Source organism: Nuphar pumila, chromosome 14 (genome assembly GCF_984573655.1).
Source record: "Nuphar pumila chromosome 14, dmNupPumi1.hap1.1, whole genome shotgun sequence".
Classification (NCBI taxonomy): Eukaryota; Viridiplantae; Streptophyta; class Magnoliopsida; order Nymphaeales; family Nymphaeaceae; genus Nuphar; species Nuphar pumila.
The window spans coordinates 14295520-14315916 of NC_143262.1; the positions used below are offsets into that span (position 1 = coordinate 14295520).

The 20397-nt window shown below is 36.3% G+C and overlaps 1 protein-coding gene across 1 annotated transcript in view; it reads right to left on the bottom strand.

The window, feature by feature from the left end:
* Window positions 1-20397, bottom strand: part of LOC149816459 (uncharacterized) — a 96615-nt gene that overhangs the window by 28604 nt on the left and 47614 nt on the right. Inside the window, exons 5-9 of the mRNA XM_089987780.1 lie at window positions 1823-1938; window positions 1413-1508; window positions 1244-1331; window positions 857-1070; window positions 240-297 (exon numbers count right to left, since the gene is read on the bottom strand). Of these exons, the coding sequence (XP_089843906.1) occupies window positions 240-297; window positions 857-1070; window positions 1244-1331; window positions 1413-1508; window positions 1823-1938 (572 nt within the window). The remainder of the gene's footprint in view (window positions 1-239; window positions 298-856; window positions 1071-1243; window positions 1332-1412; window positions 1509-1822; window positions 1939-20397) is intronic.

Here is a 20397-nt window from a genome sequence, read left to right on the forward strand (position 1 = left end):
GCTTTTGAATAGACTAGTTGGTAATGCATTATATTGTCTGTAGGTCTGGATATATCCACATAGCTATTTTTTCTCATTATTTTCTGTATGCATGCACTTGTAAATTATGGACACAATGCAATCATGAAAATTATGACATACTCTACTATAATACTATTACATGTTTCATGTGCATTATCTATAACAGATGGTACATTGGGATTTCTGCAGATGAGCTTATGCATCCAAGAAACAATTACCTGGGCCAGCTTATCAATAATGGCGAGTATATATTCTCAATCTCTGAAATCCACTTACCTAAAAAAGAAAAGGAGCAAAATAATAAAAATGGCACATGGTTATTAATTATTTCACATTGCTATTCCATCAGATAGCCATTTTACATTTTTTCAGAACAGTAAACAAAATAGTAGATGTAACGGGGACATCATAATACAACAACCACAATGAAAATAGAACTAGAATTAAACAAATGACGAATAATTTACTAATACCTCTTATAGGAACAGTTCATAATTTAGGATATACAAAAAATGTTTAAAATTCTCCACTCCATGTTAAACACATACAGAGCTGAAATGCTATATCCACCTTGAACACTGGTTATTAAACCAACTAATATTAATTTTACCAGCTATCATGACACCTTGCTGATGAGGTGAGAAGTTTTTGACATATACCTCAGCATGTCAAAGATTAGTGATCCACATGACTAATGTTGAAAATAACAAGGTTTACTTAGCCACATGAGAAGTTAGACATAAACATTGGAGCGTGTGGTTTTGGATTCCATAACTATCTTTTAATTGTCACTTTGTCAGTGATTGAAGAAGAATGTGAACTTACGCAAGATCACCTCCAATAAGAAGCAAGTCCCCACGTGGTAGGAAACGCTTAAAACCCTCGCCTTTAATTTTAATTGAAGGTTGTGCAAGTAGCCGAGCCACAGCATATGAGGAATTACCACCATCCCCAGTATCGGCCATGAAATCAAACCACAGGTCTTCTTTTTCCCTGAAGTGATCATAGAAAAGGTCTTCTTTTTGGTCATTGACCTTGCTCATTGCGGCCTGGTTAAGTGAGTCAGCAAACAATAAATGCGTATGAAATTTGAAACAGATTTACATATATACATATCTGCAGAAGATAACTGAAAAATGAAATTTCAGAATGTAGTAATGAAGATAGCTGACAAATGAAATTTTCGCAATGTGTTGCATATAAGGTCAAGACAGGGAGGTACCTGCATCATACGCATATCAAAACGTCCAACAAAAAGTGTTACAGATACCAGGAGATCAAAAGCCGTCTTGAATAGATCAGTAGATGTCCTATAAAATTAAGCCATGGTATCGTAAAGACCTTGGAAAGTTAGCTTACAATAAAATCATAAATAATTAACCCAGACATACCCAGAGTACCAAGGAACCATATCCAAGAAATCAGGTTTCATTTGTTTCTTCAACTTTTCATACTCCGATAGTGACACGGGATGAGATAATGCCCAGCTGCAATTGCACCCACAATATAAAAATAAAAAAGAAAATGAAGATGGTAGAAAGCAGAACAATATTTTGATTAAAAGCCGGCAACATAAAGCACAAAAAACTATCAATCAAAAATCCAGTTTGCAATAGATTAACTTGAGACAAATAGAAATCCTTAAATCTGGTAATATAGCCATATGAAATGAATAGCATGCAGCCTGAAAGAAGCACATCTATGGTCTTCTTCCATGGAAACAATGTTTTTGTTCCATCCAAAAATATATAAAATGTAACAAGCAGAAAGCAGCAAACTAAGAATTAAAATCATCACCCACCCAGTTGACCTCTCCACTACATAATTGGCAATGTACAATCCTATGAATGTAGCCCACAAGGAATAAATGGGGGAAATCTCATCTGATGGATCAGTGCAGGAACCACTGCAGACCAACTGAAACATATATGGAAGTTGTTAAAATCAAACAGATAAGAATTTCAACCAGAAAGCATCACTACCACATAAATAAGGAGCTGTGTAGCATTTATGGTGGCATGTTACATGAAGGGTGAAAGCTGTAATGAAACACTAATGAAAAGAGGTAATGTCACTAAGTGAGTAAGAGATGCACAAGCATACAAGCAAAAGGCCACTAATGGGCAAAAATACAATAGGCCACAAAATGGCAATTGACAAACACACACAATATGAGAGAGAGCCCTCTAGAAAAATAAATAATCTCTTATTGAGAAAAGCTTAAACAAGCTTACATGGAAGTGGGGGAAGGCCCCTTATTTATACACAAAAAGGAATCAAAAGGAGGCCCCCATAGAGTCGTTGGGAGCCCATCCAACGGTCATATTTATGATCGTTGGAGGGATCCAACGACTCTACAATGAACCCCATATTAAAAAGGAAAAAAGAAAGAATAAAAAAGAAATACAAAAAATAAATAGAAAGACAAAAAAGCATATCCCTAATGGATATGAGTATTTACAAGTGAAAAGACCAATTTAACCCTAGTGGGTAGTACAATATATATATATATATATATATATATATATATATATATATATATATATATATATATATAACACCCTCCCTCAAACACAAGATTAGATCATCGAGAGTTTGCTGAGGAGAAAGTAGAAACAAGGCGATTATAAGGCCTTGGTGAAGAAGTCCGCTAGCTTGATATTCTGAAGTAACATAAGGTAGTTGAATGGTTCCCCATAAAAATTTATCTCGAAGATATTGACAGTCCATCTCTATATGCTTTGTTCATTCATAGAATGTGTGGTTGTTAGCAATCTAAGTCACAGGGACTCGGCAAAACAGGTGCCGCACCCGCGGGTGCGGTCAACACGACCCTGGGTGCGGTCAATGCACCCAGGGTCATTTTTGTCCACTTTTTGGTGTTAAAAAAAATCCCCGATGAAAAGGAGGATTAGGGCAAAAAAATATTTTTTGCCCCTAATCTCTCCTCTCCCCCTGAGCTCGAGCTCTCTCCTACCGACGCCCCAGCTCCACCTCCCAGGCTTCTCCTCTCCTTTCGCAGGTACGTACCATCTCTCACTCTCTTATTGTGTCGGCAGGGGAGGGGCCGAGCCCCCCCTGCACCCTCTCACTCTCTTGTTGGGTCAGCAGGGGAGGGGTCGAGCCCCCCCTCTCGCTCCCTCTGTTTTCAACAGGTGAGGGGCCGAGCCCCCCCCCCCCCCCCCCCCCCTCTCACTCTCTTGTTGGGTCGGCAAGGGAGGGGCCGAGCACCCCCTTCCCTTCTCGCTCTCTTGTTGGGTCGACAGGGAAGGGGCCAACCCCCCCCCCCCCCCCCCTCGCTCTCTTGTTGGGTAGGCAGGGGAGGGGCTGAGCCCCCCCTGCTCCCTCTATTTTCGGCACGGGAGGGGCCGAGCCCCCCCTCTCGCTCTCTTTTTGGGTCGGCAGAGGAGGGGGCCGAGCCACTCTCGCTCTCTTATTGGGTCGACAGGGGAGGGGCTGAGCCCCCCCTGCTCCCTCTGTTTTCGGCAGGGGAGGGGCCGAGCCCCCCCTCTCGCTCTCTTGTTGGGTCGACAGGAGAGGGGTTGAGCACCCCCTGCTCCCTCTATTTTCGATAGGGAAGGGGCTGAGCCCCTCCCTGTTTTTGGCAGGGGAGGGGCCGAGCTCCCCACCCTACTCCCTTTGATTTCAGGGGAGGGGCCTATAATGAAATATGCGGAAAAGCAAAGAGTGCATTAAGCACTTACAACATCCACTAATGAACAAACAAAAGGGCTAACACCCAAACCCACAAGAGACAACACAACATAAAAATATAAACGTCTCTTATTGAAAAGAGAGAGAGCTCTCAAGAGTGAAAAATACAAGAAGGGTTCACCCCTATTTATACACAAAAAGAAGGAGAGGAGGAGTGGCCTTATGGCCTTAAAAGAAGAGCCACCTAGGGGCTCCCATGGAGTCGTTGGGAGCCCCCAACGGTCACAAATGTGACCGTTGGGGGCCCCATCGACTCCATGGTGGGGCCCCTTTTAGGTGGGCAAAAATATAAAAAATAAAAAGTAAAAAAAGAAAAAAGAATATACAAAAAATAAAGAAAAGAAACAAGTACCCTTATCGGGTACTTGTGAAATGACTAAAGATAGTACATATAAATATATATGTATATAAACATATACATATATATGAATTACATATATTTTAACACCCTCCCTCAAGCTTTACGGGGATATAACCGAAAGCTTGTTAAGGAGAAACAAAAAACGAGGAGCAGCAAAGGCCTTTGTGAAGAAGTCCGCCAACTGGTACTCAGATGTGACGTAAGGTAGTGTTATGGTTCCTCTCAGGTATTCATCACGTACGTAATGGCAGTCCATCTCAATATGCTTAGTACGCTCATGGAAGGTGTGATTGCTTGCAATATAAATTGCACTTTTGTTGTCATAACACATCTCCGAAGGAGTAGAGATGACAATGCCCATATCACTGAGGAGACTTCTTAACCATACAAGTTTCATGGTTGTAGTGGCCATAGCACGATATTCCGCTTCCGTTGAGGACAAGGATACTTTGTGTTGCTTCTTGCATCTCCAAGAAATCATAGTCACCTAAGAAAACACAAAATCTCGTAGTTGAGACTCGGTCATTGGGATTTCCTCCCCAATCAGCATCAGTATAAGCAATTAAATCAAGTGATGAGGAAGAGGAAAGAAAAACTCCCTTAGTTATGGTGTTTTCGATATATCTGACGATCCTTAAGACTGCACTCATGTGCACGATTGTAGGTGCATGTTGAAACTGACTGACAGAGTGGACAGCATGAGTTATGTTTGGCCGAGTAATGGATAAGTAGGTTAGAGACCCAACAAGTTGCCGGTAGGGAGTAGGATCCTCGAGAGGTGTTCCATCTTCCAACCTTAACTTTGCATTGATGACTTCAGGGGTTTCTGTCTTCTTATCATCGGAGATACCAGATTTAGAACAAATGTCAGCAACCAGTTTCATTTAAGAGAGAATGTACCCTCGAGGAGAGTACGCCACTTCAATCCCTAAAAAGTATCTTAAGAAACCAAGATCAGACATGTCAAAATGTTCTTTTAAAACTTTTTTAATATCATAAATTCCTTGCTCATCACTTGAATCATATCATCAACATAAAATAGTAAAATAACTACTGAAGACCCTGCACTTTTCACAAACAAAGCAGTGTCAGTATAACATGAACGAAAATTCAAACTTGTCATTATATTACTAAATCTATCATGCCAAGCCTTTGGAGATTGTTTTAAACTATATAATGCCTTTTTAAGTTTGAGAATTTTATTTTTACCAATACATACTCCTGGTGGGGGATCCATGTAAACTTCTTCATTTAATTCGCCATTTAGAAATGCATTCTTAACATCTAGTTGATAGATAGGCCATTTTTTCACTGACGCAATGGCAATAAGAGTCCTAACACTAGTCATTCTAGCAACAGGTGCGAAGGTTTCTTCATAATCTATACCATATTCTTGAGCATATCCTTTAGCTACTAATCGTGCTTTATAACGTTCTAATGAACCATCACTCTTAGTTTTAATTTTGAAGACCCATCTACATCCAATTGATTTCTTTCCAGGGGGTAACGAAGTTATTTCTCAAGTTTTTGCTTTTTCAAGGGCACTAAGCTCTAAGTTCATGGCTTCAACCCATTGGGGAATGTTTTTTGCCTCATTATAGTGTGAAGGTTCATGAAATGAGTGCAACGCAATTAAACACGCTCTATATCTTGGAGTTAGGGACTCATAGGAAACAAACCTATTAGGAGGATTGGAGATCCGACTGGATCTCCTTAAAGAGGTTTCTTCTATGTTGGATCCTTGAGAGTATTTTTCTAAGGCGCTCATTTGAGTTTGTTGACCACGCCTAACATAGGTTTGGATTGGTCTATCACTTTCATCTATAACATTATCAAGAAGAATATCCTCTAGGTCATTCAAAGACTCATTAGAGATTTCCTCTTCTTGAGGAGTCTCATCTTCTTGAGATAGAAGATCAAATAAAAAAGCATATTCACTTTCGTCAATATCTTTAGTTTTCACAAAACCATTTTCATTTTCCAAAAAGGTTACATCTTTGGATACATAGAGTTTGTTATTTTTCAAGTCAAAACATCTAAAACCCTTTTGATTTTCTCCATATCCCAAGAAAACACATTCAATAGCTTTAGGAGATAATTTGTCCTGTTTATGTGCAAGGACAAAACATTTACATCCAAAAATTCTTAATCTATTGAAATCGGGAGTTCTTTCAAATAGTTTTTCACATGGAGATGTATTTTGTAAGGATGAAGATATCATTCTATTATTAAGTAAGTTGAGGTTAAGGCCGCTTCGGCCCAAAAACTCTTTGGAATTTCTTTGGAAATAAGGAGTGTCCTAGTGGTTTCCATGATGTGTCTATGCTTTCTTTCGGCCAAGCCGTTTTGTTGGAGAGTCCTAAGACACGATCTTTGATAACAAATTTTATTTACTTCTAAATAATTTTGAAATTCATTTGATAAATATTCTCCACCCGAATCGGATCTAAGAGTAGAGATATTACTTGAAAATTGATTTTTAACTATCATATGAAATTTTTTGAAGAAGTCAAAGACTTCGGATTTTAAATTGAGAAAGTAGATCCATACATACCTAGTGTAGTCATCATTGAAAGTAACGTAATAGGAGTACCCTCCCTTAGACATGACCGGGGAAGGACCCCAAACGTCTGGATGGACTAACTCAAAAGGTCTTTTGGACACAAAAATTCGGTTTGGAAAAGGAGTAGATTTCATTTTGCCAAAAATACAATTCTTGCAAACAAAATGTTTCTCGTTACAAAATTTCTTTCCAAAGGGAAAGGAGTACATTTTTAAGAAACTTGGATGTCCAAGTCTTTGATGCCAAATTTCAATATTTTTATCCTGAACATGGTTACAAAAAGAGTTAGTGGGGAGTTTCAAGTTGCTCATGTAATAGAGATCTTCCCTCCTATGGCCTTGCCCAATCTGCTTCCCGGACCGAAGATCCTGTATAGAGCAATCCTTAGTTGAGAAGGAGATTTTACATCCATGATCACATATTTGAGCAACAGAGAGGAGATTTAAATTAAGTTGAGGTACAACTCTCACGTTTGGCACAAAGAAATCTTTTGAAAAGTTTAAAGTTCCAAAACTTTTTACTTGTAAAGATGTACCATCGGCAGTTGAAACATAGGAGTTTTTATAATTATTACACAAATCGAAAAAGCTCATTTTCAAATGGGGTCATATGAAAGGAAGCTCCAGAGTCAAGGATCCAAGAAGACATACCTGGAGGAGAGGAGGAAGCTATGGCGGCACCCGAGGTTGATGGTATCTTGAGTAGAGTTTGTAGTGTTTTCGATAGTTGAGCAAGAGAAAAAGATTCCTTTCCTTTGATAGTTTCCTCTTTCTTTTGAGTAGCTTCTTCAACGGAAGCAACCTTATTTTTAGGTGCTTCATTCAACTTAGGGCAATTAGGTCTTATATGACCCGGCTCTTGACAATGATGGCAAATGGCTTTTTCTATAGTTGCCATTATAATTATTTTGCCTTCCAAAATGTGGAGGTTTGTAAGCTTTCACATGGTTGTCGGGTTTTGATACGGCCAAGACATCATCTCCTCCTTTAATCATGCCAAGACGAGTTTCTTCTTGGCATATTTCGGCTATGGCATCTTCCAAGGGAAGAGGCTTAGATCTATGTAGGAGGGAAGATCTAACTTGTTCATATTCGAGCCTAAGCCCATGTAAAAATTGAAAAAAAGTGCTCTTTTTCCATTTGTTCTCTCCTTAATTCCACATCCACACTAGAAACCCATTTTGGTTCTAGTAAAGATAGTTCATCCCATAGGGGACCAAGAGTGCTAAAGTAATCCCTTACACTCATTTTTCCTTGCTTGATAGTCCGGATTTTTTCTTGAAGAAAGAATTGACGAGCAAGGTCTTTTTGAGTAAACATATCTTTCATAAAGAATCATGCTTCATTAGCCATCCGAAACTTGGCAATGTTGGCGCAAATCTTGAGCTCCACATTGTTCATGAACCAAGCAAGAATCTTGGCATGCTTACTTTCCCAATCTTCCACTTTAGATTGGTGATCTTCAATGGCCTTCATGCGGACATTTCCTTCAAGAGCTTTTTCTTGATCACCATCCATCTTAGTTAGTTGGAGTTGTTCCGGAATGGTGCCCATAACGTATCCCCAAAGTTTTTTTACCTTTGAGGTTGTTCTCCATGACGGCGGCCCACATCATGTAGTTGGAGCCATTGAGCTTGAAGGAGAGATCAATCTTTTGTTCTCCTTCCATTTTAATCACTCACAAGAGGATAAATGAAGAGAGATACAACAAGAAAAAAATAGCTACACAACTAGCTATATTAAGAAGAAGAGCATACACAAGGCTCTATACCATGTAATGAAATATGCGGAAAAGCAAAGAGTGCATTAAGCACTTACAACATCCACTAATGAACAAACAAAAGGGCTAACACCCAAACCCACAAGAGACAACACAACATAAAAATATAAATGTCTCTTATTGAAAAGAGAGAGAGCTCTCAAGAGTGAAAAATACAAGAGGGATTCACCCCTATTTATACACAAAAAGAAGGAGAGGAGGAGTGGCCTTATGGCCTTAAAAGAAGAGCCACCTAGGGGCTCCCATGGAGTCGTTGGGAGCCCCCAACGATCACAAATGTGACCGTTAGGGGCCCCATCGACTCCATGGTGGGGCCCCTTTTAGGTGGGCAAAAATATAAAAAAATAAAAAGTAAAAAAAGAAAAAAGAATATACAAAAAATAAAGAAAAGAAACAAGTACCCCTATCGGGTACTTGTGAAATGACTAAAATACCCCTATCGGGTATTTTAGATAATACATATATATATATATATGTATATAAACATATACATATATATATATGAATTACATATATTTTAACAGGGCCGAGCCCCCCCTCTCGCTCTCTTGTTGGATCGGCAGGGGAGGGGCTGAGCCCCCCTGCTCCCTCTGTTTTCGGCAGGGGAGGGGCCGAGCCCCCCTCGCTCTTGCTCTCTTGTTGGGTCGGCAAGGGAGGGGCTGAGCCCCCCCTTCTCCCTGTGTTTTCAATAGGAGGAGGGGGTCGAGTATAATTGATTTGAAAATTTGAATGTATTTTTTTTTGTTTTTTCAGGATAAAAATAACGGATAAAGGGAAAGGACTTGCGTCATCCTCATCCCAACATGTGAGTTCTGCTGCTAGTTTTGCTGATAGTTGCAATGGGATTGATGATGTGGGGCCACTATGGGTACATGTAGATAAACTTGCAAAAACTGGAAAAGGAGTTGGTGGAAACAAGAGATTTCGATGCAAGCTCTGCGAAAGACATTTTGTTGGGTATTACACAAGAGTGAAGGCTCATTTGTTGAAGATACCAGGACATGCATTTCAGCTTACAGAAAAGTTGATGAGGCAATGCGAAGACAATACAAGAAAATACAAGAAGAATATAAGAAGAGAAAGGCAATGGCCGATTCTTGTGCAGTTAGTGTGTCATTTGCAAGCCACCAAGAATATGCTGAAAAAAAAAGAAAAGTCAATGTAGGAGGTAGAGGAACGATACAAGCAGCATTCAATACATATGGAAGAGAAGAATTGGATAGAAAAGTTGGGAGGTATTTTTATTCTGGTTCACTCCCATTTAATGCGGCTAAAAATCCTTATTGAAAGGATTTAGTAACATCCTTGGCAAATTGTAATTTGAATAGTTATGTGCCTCCAAGTTCAGAAAAAATACGAATCACACTTCTTGCAGAAGAGGGCAAATGTGGAGAGGTTGCTGGAGATTAAAAAATATTCATGGGAGCAAAATAGAGTTTCTATTGTGTCTGATGAATGGATAGATATTCAAAGGTATCCATTAATCAATTTCATTGCTTATTCGCTTAGTGGCCCAATATTCTTGAAAGCAGTTGATGCATCTGAGGAATATAAAAATACAGAGTATTTGAAAGGATTGTTTATAGAAGTGATAAAAGAAGTGGGTGATCAAAAAATGGTATAAATCATTATAGACAACGCTCCAGTTTGTAAAAGTGCAGCGTTGAGTTTGGAGAGTGACTACCCTCATATTTTTTGGACTCCTTGTGTAGCACACAGCTTAAATCTAGCCCTAAAAAGCATCTACAACCCCAAAGAAGACGAAAATTCACAAGCATATGATTGAAGATTTAGAAAGAAATGTCAAAAGTATTAGGAATTTTGTTGTTAACCACCATCGTACTAATGCTATATTTAATAGGCATTCTGATTTGAAATTGTTGAAGGAACACGTTTTGCGTCCATCATTATGATGATGAAGAGGATTAAAAGAGTGAAGAATGCTTTGATTAACATGGTGACCGATGAAAATTGGACATTCTATCGTGCTGATGCTGATATCAAGGCTCAAGAAATTAAAAAATTCATTTTTGATGATGAGTTTTGGGACAGATTGGTATACTTCCTTTAATTTACTCAACCTATTTGGGAAATGTTAAGAAAAGTTGATAAGGATGAACCCATGCTTCACAGAGTTTATGAAATATGGGATAATATGATTGAAAAAATACAAGCTATAGTTTTCAAGCATGAAGAAAAAAATCCTACATTGGATGATTCAGATTTTTTTAATCATATTCATTCAATTTAGTCAGAAGATGAGATAAGAGCAACACTCCTTTGCATTGCATAACACATTCTCTTAATCTAAAATATTGTGCAAATAAGTGGCGGGCTGGTGGTATTGGTCGTATCCCTCCAAATTTAGACCCAGAGCTATCAAGACATAGAAATATGTGTATGACAAGACTTTTTCAGAAGCATATCTTTTACATCAAGTCACACAAGAGTTTGAAAAATTTTCATCTTCGAGATTATATGGACTGGCATTATTCGCGAGAGAAGAAGATAATATAGATCCTATCACATGGTGGTCAACATTTAGATCAGAAACACCTCTTCTTCAACGTATTGCATTAAAATTGCTATAGCAGTCTGCTAGTTCATCTTGTTGTGAAAGAAACTGGAGCACATATTCTCAAATCCACAACATGAAGAGAAACAAACTCACCAGCAAGCGTACAAAGGATTTAGTATATGTTCATTCAAATCTTCGATTACTTTCGTGAACCAATGATGAATACATATACTAATTTGCTCTCTTAGTTATTTGATTATTTTTTAGTTTTTCATTTAAATATACTTATATTATATTTAACATTTTCAAATTGGGTTTGTAACGCAGACAAGGAACATCCAAATTTTAGGATGTAAACCCAGAAGAGTGTGACTTCGAGGGAGAGCATGATTTCAACATAACAAACATGTATTTAGCTAAGCCCAATATTCCTTCTAATGATGCATTTGATGATGAAAAAGAAAATTATTAACATCCATTACTTCATCAGGATATACTTTGGTATGTAATTTAGTTCTTTTATGCTTTACTTATTTGATTAATATTTAGGTCGATTTATGTAATTCTTTACTTATTTGATTGATAATTTGATATTTAGGTTGATATACTGCATGCATGATGAATGATGTTAAATATTAAATTGTTAAAACTTCAAAATTATATATATATATAATTTTTTTTTTACATTTTTTCCGCTACCGCACCCGGGTTTTTTGGAAGTGCCGCATCCCCGCACCCGCACCAGCACCCATGTGACATAGTTAGCAATGTAGATAGCACCTCTTAGTGTCACAACACAACTTTGAAGGAGTAAAGATAATGACGCCTATATCTTTGAACATACTTCTCAACCAAACAAGTTCAGTGGTAGTAGTGGCTATCGCCCTATACTCAGCCTCCGTGGAAGATAGAGACACCTTATGTTGTTTCTTATATCTTCAAGAGATTAATGATTTTTCAAGAAAAACACAGTAACCTGTTGTACGAATACGATCATTGGGGTTACCACCCCAATCAGAATCAGTATAAGCAATTAAATTAGGAGATGAAGAGGATAAGAATAGTCCTTTGGTTATAGTTTCCTTTAAATATTTGACAATTCTCATGACGACAGTCATGTGAATAGAAGTAGAAGCATTTTGAAATTGGCTTGCACTGTAAATAACATGAGCAATATCTGACCTAGTAATAGACAAATATGTTAGTGATCCAATTAGTTGACGATAAGGAGGGGGATCTTCTAAAGGAGTTCCATCATTGGTTTTTATCTTAGTGTTGATTACTTTTGGAGTCTTCAGTTTCTTTTTATCAGTTAATCCAGACTTATTAATAATGTCTGATGCAAGCTTCGTCTGAGATAGAACATACCTTCGAAGAGAATATGCAACTTCGATCCCTAAAAAATACTAAAGAAATCTAAGGTCAGACATATCAAAATTGTTTTTAAGAATATTTTTAATAAGCTCAATGCCTTTTTTATCATTCCCAGTGATGATCATGTCATCAACATATAATAATAAGATAGTGATGTAATCTCCCACAGACTTAACAAATAGAGCAATATCAGTATAACAAGAGGTAAAACCATTATCAAGAAGAACTTTACTAAAAAGATCATACCAAGCTTTGAAGCTTGTTTGAGACCATAAAGAGATTATTGAGTTTAAGAGTTTTTCTTTTTTTAATCTCAAGACCCGATGAAGGATCCATAAAGACTTCTTCACAAACATTCTCATTTAAAAATGCATTTTTATCATCTAATTGATAGATAGACCAGTGTTTAATAGATGTTAAAGCTATTAAGGTTCTTACACTGGTCATCTTAGCAACTAGGGCAAAGGTTTTCTTATAATCTATTCCACATTCTTGTGCGTATCCTTTAGCAACTAACCTAGCTTTGTATCTTTCTAATATCCCATCACTCTTGGTTTTGACTTTATAGACCCATCTACATCCAATAGCCCTTTTTCCTAAAGGTAGACTTACAACGGTCCAAGTGTTAGCTTTGTTGAGTGCTTCTAGTTCAAGTCTCATAACATCAATCCAACGTGGATATTGCTTTTCTTTAAAATTGGAAGGCTCATGATAGGAATGGATCATCATTAGACAAGTTTTATAATTTGAAGAAAAAGAATCATGACACAAATTTTTGAGGAGGTCTATTATTCCTAGAAGATCTCCTAGGTAGGGATGTGAAGAATCCTTGCAAACAATCAAGTTTTCAAGTAACTTATACTTCAAATACTCAAGACACACAATAGCATTCAAATGTTTTACACCACAAAAGAAAAGAAGTGCAATAAATGCACAATGTTTATAAGCTTAAGGAGGCAAAACTCCTTACTCTAATAATATTTTACAGTGGGCTCACAGAGCCCAGAGCCCTTATTTATAAGGCCTATTGACTCTTGAAGAGTCGTTGGGCTATTCCCAACGGCTCTAATTAGAGCTGTTGGGAATCAGCCCAACGACTCTTCTTTTTTAATGTGTACAACAGTCAGTGGCTCACTGTTGTACACTGTGTACATAGTCAGTCAGTCAGCTACTGACTGTGTACAGAAATAGTACATAGAAAAGAAAAAAAGGAAAAAAAATTACAAGAATAAGAAAAATTAAAAAAGGAAGAATTACAATCATATTCAAAAATATGAATATGCGTAAAATGAAAAAATGACTAAAATAACCCTACAACTAATACAAGAAAGAAATATATATTTTATATATAAGTAGATAGATACAGGTATATATATATATATATGATATATATATATATATGTATCTTCTTTTATACATATAAAATATATATAGAAAATACATTGTCTTATGAGTTACAATTTAACCCCCCCCCCCTCAAACTTAAGGCCTAATGACCGAAAGTTTGCCAAGAAGGAAGTTGAATCGCAGAGAGCGCAACGATTTAATGAAGAAATCTGCCAGCTGATATTCTGAAGTTACATATGGAAGATCTATGACTCCTTTTAGATATGCTTCTCGAACATAGTGGAAGTCCATCTCGATGTGTTTTGACAATATAAATTGAACTCTTGTTATCACAACATAGCTTGGTGGACCCTTCTCAATTAATGCCCATATCTTTTAGTAGCTGATAAATCCATACAATCTCCATGATAATAGTTGTCATGGCCCGATATTCAACTTCGATAGAGGATAACGATACATTTTGTTGTTTCTTACATCTCCATGAGATTAGTGAGTCTCCTAAAAACACACAAAAGCTAGTGGTAGAGTGACGGTTATTTGGATCACCTCCCCAATCAGAGTCAGTACAAGCTATTAAATTTAATTCAGAGGAAGAGGATAAAAATACTCCCTTATTCAACGATCCCTTTATATATCTGATGATCCGTAGAATTGCACTCATATGAACGGATGTTGGTGCATGTTGAAATTGGCTGGCAGTATGAACTGCATGTGAAATATCTGGTCTAGTAATACTCAAATACATCAAGGAGCCTACAAACTGTCTGTAGGGAGTGGGGTCTTTGAGAAGAATTCCATCATCAATTTTCATTTTGGTTCGTACTATAGCAGTAGTTTCACAAATTTTGTCATCTGTAATACCTGACCTGTCAAGAATCTCAGAAGCGAGTTTAGTTTGAGATAAAAAAAAACCTTTATGTGAATATGCAACTTCAATTCCTAGAAAGTAGGTCAGAAATCCCAAGTCAGACATTTTAAATTTATCTTTTAAAATAGACTTTATGTTTTTAATTCCTTTAGAATTGCTTCTGATTATTATCATATCATTGACATATAGAAGCAATATTACTATTCCTGCGCTGGATTTTTTGACAAATAAAGTGATATCAGTAAAACATGAGAAGAAACCATTTTTCAACATTACGGAGTTAAATATGTTATACCAAGCCTTGTGAGCTTGTTTAGTCCATAAAATGCTTTCTAGAGACTAAATACTTTTTCTTTAGGAGTCTTCATTATTGGAGAAGCATCCATATACACTTCTTCATTAAGATTGTCATCAGTGTTGTGAAAAGCGTTGAGGCGTAGCGAGGCGCTCCACCAAAAATCGAGGTGAGACGTAAAGTGTAAGCCTCAAATTTTTTTTGAAAGCTTTAAAAAAATTATAAAAAATACCTAAAAATACAAATAAATAAAGAAATGCTTTATTGATGAAATAACAACCAATAAGAAATATAAAATCTCAAATAAGTACTAAAAAATATGAGATTAACATATAAAAGTAACTAAAAATTGATTATATAATTGGAAAATATATGAGATTAACTAAAAAAAGTTAAAATATACTAAGAAATTTATTACTGAAAAATATATGAGATTAACCTACAAAAGTTAAAATATATGAGATTATTCTAAAAAATATGAGATTAACATATAAAAGGAACTAAAAAATGATTACATAACTGGAAAATATATGAGATTAACCAACAAAAGTTAAAATATATGAGATTATTCTAAAAAATATGAGATTAACATATAAAAATAACTAAAAAACTGATTACATAACTGGAAAATATATGAGATTAACCTACAAAAGTTAAAATATATGAGATTATTCTAAAAAATATGAGATTAACATATAAAAGTAACTAAAAACTGATTACATAACTGAAAAATATATGAGATTAACCAACAAAAGTTAAAATATATTAAGAAACTGATTACATAACTCAAATAACTGAAAAAAAATATATGAGATTAACTTACAAAAGTTAAAATGTATAAGATTATTCTAAAAAATATAAGATTAACATATAAAAGTAACTAAAAACTGATTACATAACTGAAAAATATATGAGATTAACCAACAAAAGTTGAAATATATTAAGAAACTAATTACATGATTGAAATAACTGAAAAATATACAAGATTAACCAACAAAAGTTAAAATATAGTAATATACTAAGAAACTTATTACATAACTGAAATAACTGGAAAATATATGAGATTAACCTACAAAAATCTATTTGATTACGTCTCAAAGAATTTTTTTTTGCGCCTTGAGGCACAGAGGGCCACGCCTCAAGGCGAGGCGCGCCTTTTGCGCCTCAAGGTGCATTTTTGATAACACTGATTGCCATTTAAAAAGGCGTTTTTAACATCCATTTGGTAGATGTTCCATTTTTTAATAGAAGCGTTTTTAACATCCATCTGACAGTAACCATTCGTGCAACAGAGACAAATGTTTCTTCATAGTCAATCTCGTATTCTTGACTATATCCTTTGGCTATTAGACGAGCTTTATATCTTTCAAGAGATTCATCGCTCTTGGTTTTGACCTTAAACACCTATCTACACCTTATGGTTTTTTTACCCTTAGAAAGATCTTGAAATTCTCATGTTTTCGATTTTCTGAGAGCTCTAAGTTCATTATCCATTCAATACTTTTTTGACTTATTCAAAGTTTTTGGATTCTATATATGAGTGAATGACACTAAGGAAAGCTCTATGTTTATGTGTGAATGAATCATAAAAAATGAACCTAGAAGAGATTTTTTATTTCTCTCAGTTCTTCATGGATTTCCCTTATCTAAAGAGGTAGTTCCACTAGATTCGTTATATTTTTCTATTGCACTTCTAAAACTATTTTTATCTCTATGGGAATATGTGATAGGATCTCTAGATGTTCCTTCATCAATATGTTGATAGGTAGGTAGGAGTAATAAAGAGTTATTTTTCTCAACTTCATTATCACTAGAGTCATTATGTGGGAACTCATCATCACTAGCATCATCATTTCTAGATAATAACTCAAATAAAAAAGAATAATCCACATTTTCTTCATGAGGTTCATATCTTTTAAAACCACTAACATTTTCCAGAAAACTCACATTTCTAGACACATATAATTTATCGTTTTTAATATCGTAACATCGAAACCCCTTTTGAGTTTTAGAGTAACCAAGAAAAGCACATGTGATAGCTTTTGGTGAAATCTTGTCATTATTGTCCGTAAGAATAAAACATTTGCATCCAAAAATTCTTAACCTATTATAATCAGGTTCTTTTGTATACAACATTTCAAAAGGTGAAATTTTGTTTAAATTTTGTGATAGAAGCCGATTTATGAGATAGAGAGATGTGAGAGCTGCCTTGGCCCAAAATTTTTTGGTATGTTTTGCGAAATGAGAAGGGTTCGAGTAGTTTCAATAATATGTCCATGTTTTCTTTCGGCTAATCCATTTTGTTGAGGTGTTTTCGAATAAGATTTTTTATGGAGAATACCATAACTCTCGAGATATCTTTTAAATTCATTTGACAAGTATTCTCCTCCAGAGTCAATTCTAAGAATTTTCAAGTCACCATTAAATTGGTTTTTAATCATCATATGATTTGTTTTGAATGTCGTAAATACCTCATGTTTGTGCTTAAGAAAAAATATCCAACAATATCTAGTGTAATCGTTAACAAAGATCACATAATACGAAAACCCCCCGTTTGATAAAACAGGTGTCGGTCCCCATACGTCCGAATAGACAATTTCTAATGGTCTTGTTGTAAACATAGATCTTTGATTAAAAGATAAACTTCTCATCTTTTCAAGAGTACAATCATTACAAGTGAAATCACTTTTATAAAGATGTTTAACAAAAGGTAAATAAGAAATTTTAATAATATTGAGATGTCAAGCCTTTTATGCCATACATTAATATCTTTATGTTGGACAACATTACAAAATGGGTGTTTTGGAATTTGAAGGAAGTCGACATAGTATAGACCTTCCTTCCTAGAGTCTTCCCCAATCAACCTCCCGGACTGGTGATCATGTATCCAACATTTATCAGATGAGAATTTTATATCACATCCATGGTCCGAGAGTTGAGAAACCGAAAGCAAATTTAAGTTCAATTTTAGTATAAATCTAATTTTTAGGATAAACAAAACCTTGTTTTCAAATTTTCCAATTCCTATGATTTCAAGAGAAGTTCCATTCGCGGTTGAAACAAAGGATGAAGATGAATTTTTTGAATATTCAGAAAAAGAATAAATACTTGGAGACATATGAAAGGAGGCACCAAAATCTAAAAGCCACGAAGTCTTACCAGGAGGAGAGAAAGTTGACTTGGCGGCTCCAAAAATTGCCCCCTTGAGAAGAGGTTGAAGTGTTTCTACAATTTGATGTAAAGAGAGAGCTCCATGAGAAGAAGATGAATTTTCCTTCTTTTGGGGCTGGGATGTGGTAGCCATTGCTAGCAACTTCTTCCATTTTGAACAAACAGGTTTGATGTGCCTCGATTCCTTACAAAAGTGGCATACAATTTTGCTATAATCTCCTTTTCCGCCTTGCCCAATATTTTCCCTTGCTCCTTGATTTTGATTTTTTAAGTGAGGAGGTTTGTAGGTTCTCAAATTGTTTTCCGGTCTTGAAATGACATTAACACCTTCACCTTCTTCTTGGTTGGAAGGTGTAGCAAGAACACTTGGGTTATTTTTACTTAGATCCATACGAGTCTCTTCCCCACTTAATTTAGTAATTACATCTTTAAGAGAAGGGAAAGTAAAAGCAGATAGAAGAGAGAATCATATTTGTTCAAATTTGGGTCTAAGCTCATTTAGAAAGTTGAAAAAGCGATCATCTTCTAATTGTTTATGCCTAAGCTCAATGGCTTCACCACTCCATTTGGGCTCAAGCATGGTAAGCTCATCCGAAATAGAGGACAACTCCACGAAATACTCTCTAATAGTCATTTCGCCTTGTTGGAGGGTCAAGGCTCTTTTCTGAAAATAGTACTTGTGGGACAAGTCTCTTGAAGTGTATATTTTTTCAAGATATTGACATGCTTGAGAAGCTTTTTTGAATTTGATAATGTTGGCATTGATTCTTGTTTTAACGAATGAGAAGATCCATGATAGGATTTTAAAATTTCTCATCTCCCATTCCTCAAGTTTCTTACTATAGTCTTCAAGCGCTTTGATTCTCTCTTCACCTTCAAGAATCTTTATTTCTCCTCTTTCTACCAAAGTAATCATTAGTTCACGTTCCGGTATTGAGCCTTGGACATAGCCCCAAAGCCTTTTACCCTTGATATGTGCTTCCATATTACCGGCCCAAATATGATAATTTGAGCCATTGAGTTTGAACCCAAGAGAGAAGTGAGAGTTTTTTCCCCCATTTTGAGAATAAAGGAATATAGTGTAACGCCCCAAAATTTCGAACCTTATAAATTCCTTGAAATAGTTGGAAAATACCTTTTCTTTACAGAGTTTATTTCTAAATCAACGGAAACGATTTCTTTTAAAAGAAAAAAAGACGAGTTTGACAACCTTGGGCACGTTAGCGAGAAAACAAAGATTTACCATGGACGATCTGCAATAATACTTAGGAAACCATTCCTTCTATTTGAAGAGAGTATTAAGTTTGTACAAAATTTGGGTTTCCTCAAGGAAAAACCATATCAAAAACAAAAAATGTCCAGGAGAAACACTACGAGCAGAAACAGTGGATCCTTAAATCATCTCGCAGTCGCGCCATCGCCTGATGCACCTAATCGTCACCTGTGCCCATGAAATGGGTTAGTTTTGCGAAAAACTAGCAGGAGAGTACAAAGACAGAAAGAACTAAATTAGGCATAGATAATTTATGCAGCAGGTAGTCACGAGCAAACTAAGCAGATAGACTGGAGGAATAAGCTAAATACAACAAACTGAAAAGGGTGTGCATGCTCAATTTAGTTATTACTTGATAACCGACCATGCGGGTACATACATGGCACGTGAGTCGAAACAGTCGAGTCCAAGCCGAGTGTTCATTATGTTAAGTATTTTAATATACCTCGGTTGTCTGACTGAATCCTATTCCTATGGAGACGACCGATGGTCGAGAGAGTAAGTCCCCAAGGCCTGATAGGGATGCATCCAACTTCTGCAGAAGTGTTAGGCTAACTTATGTAGCCCCTATCCCTCCCCCTAACCTCCGATGACTGGGGAAAAACGGGTCTTTTGCCCTTTTTGAAAGTCATAAATGGACTGTCTATCGGAGTTGGTACCCTTCGTCCTCTCTCTTGACGAAGCAAGGTTGAATTGAGCGCGACGGGGTTTCTTAGCCGTTGCCTCATTCTTCATGCTCTGGTCCATTAGACCGAAACGAGCATCTTGCCTATGAAGGCGATCTCACTCTTATATGTGTTTTCAACAACCTGCACTAAGCATTAATCGAGGTCATAAGACCCTCTCATCCAATCGTCGTAGTACTAACATGTCTCGCATGTTTAAGAAGTACACTTACGAGAAAAGGGATACAGGTCCTTAATAGAAGCATCGGGAGTGTGTTTCGCAAAGATATAATGTTTTTTTAAAAACTATTTTAACATATCAAATCTTTCGAAACCACACACAATCTTGCCAACATAAGGCATGTGATTTTCTCGAATCTGACATCCGAGGACGCAGTGTCTGGGTGCTATGTAAGTCACGACACTGGTTTTGGTAAATGGGTTTCAC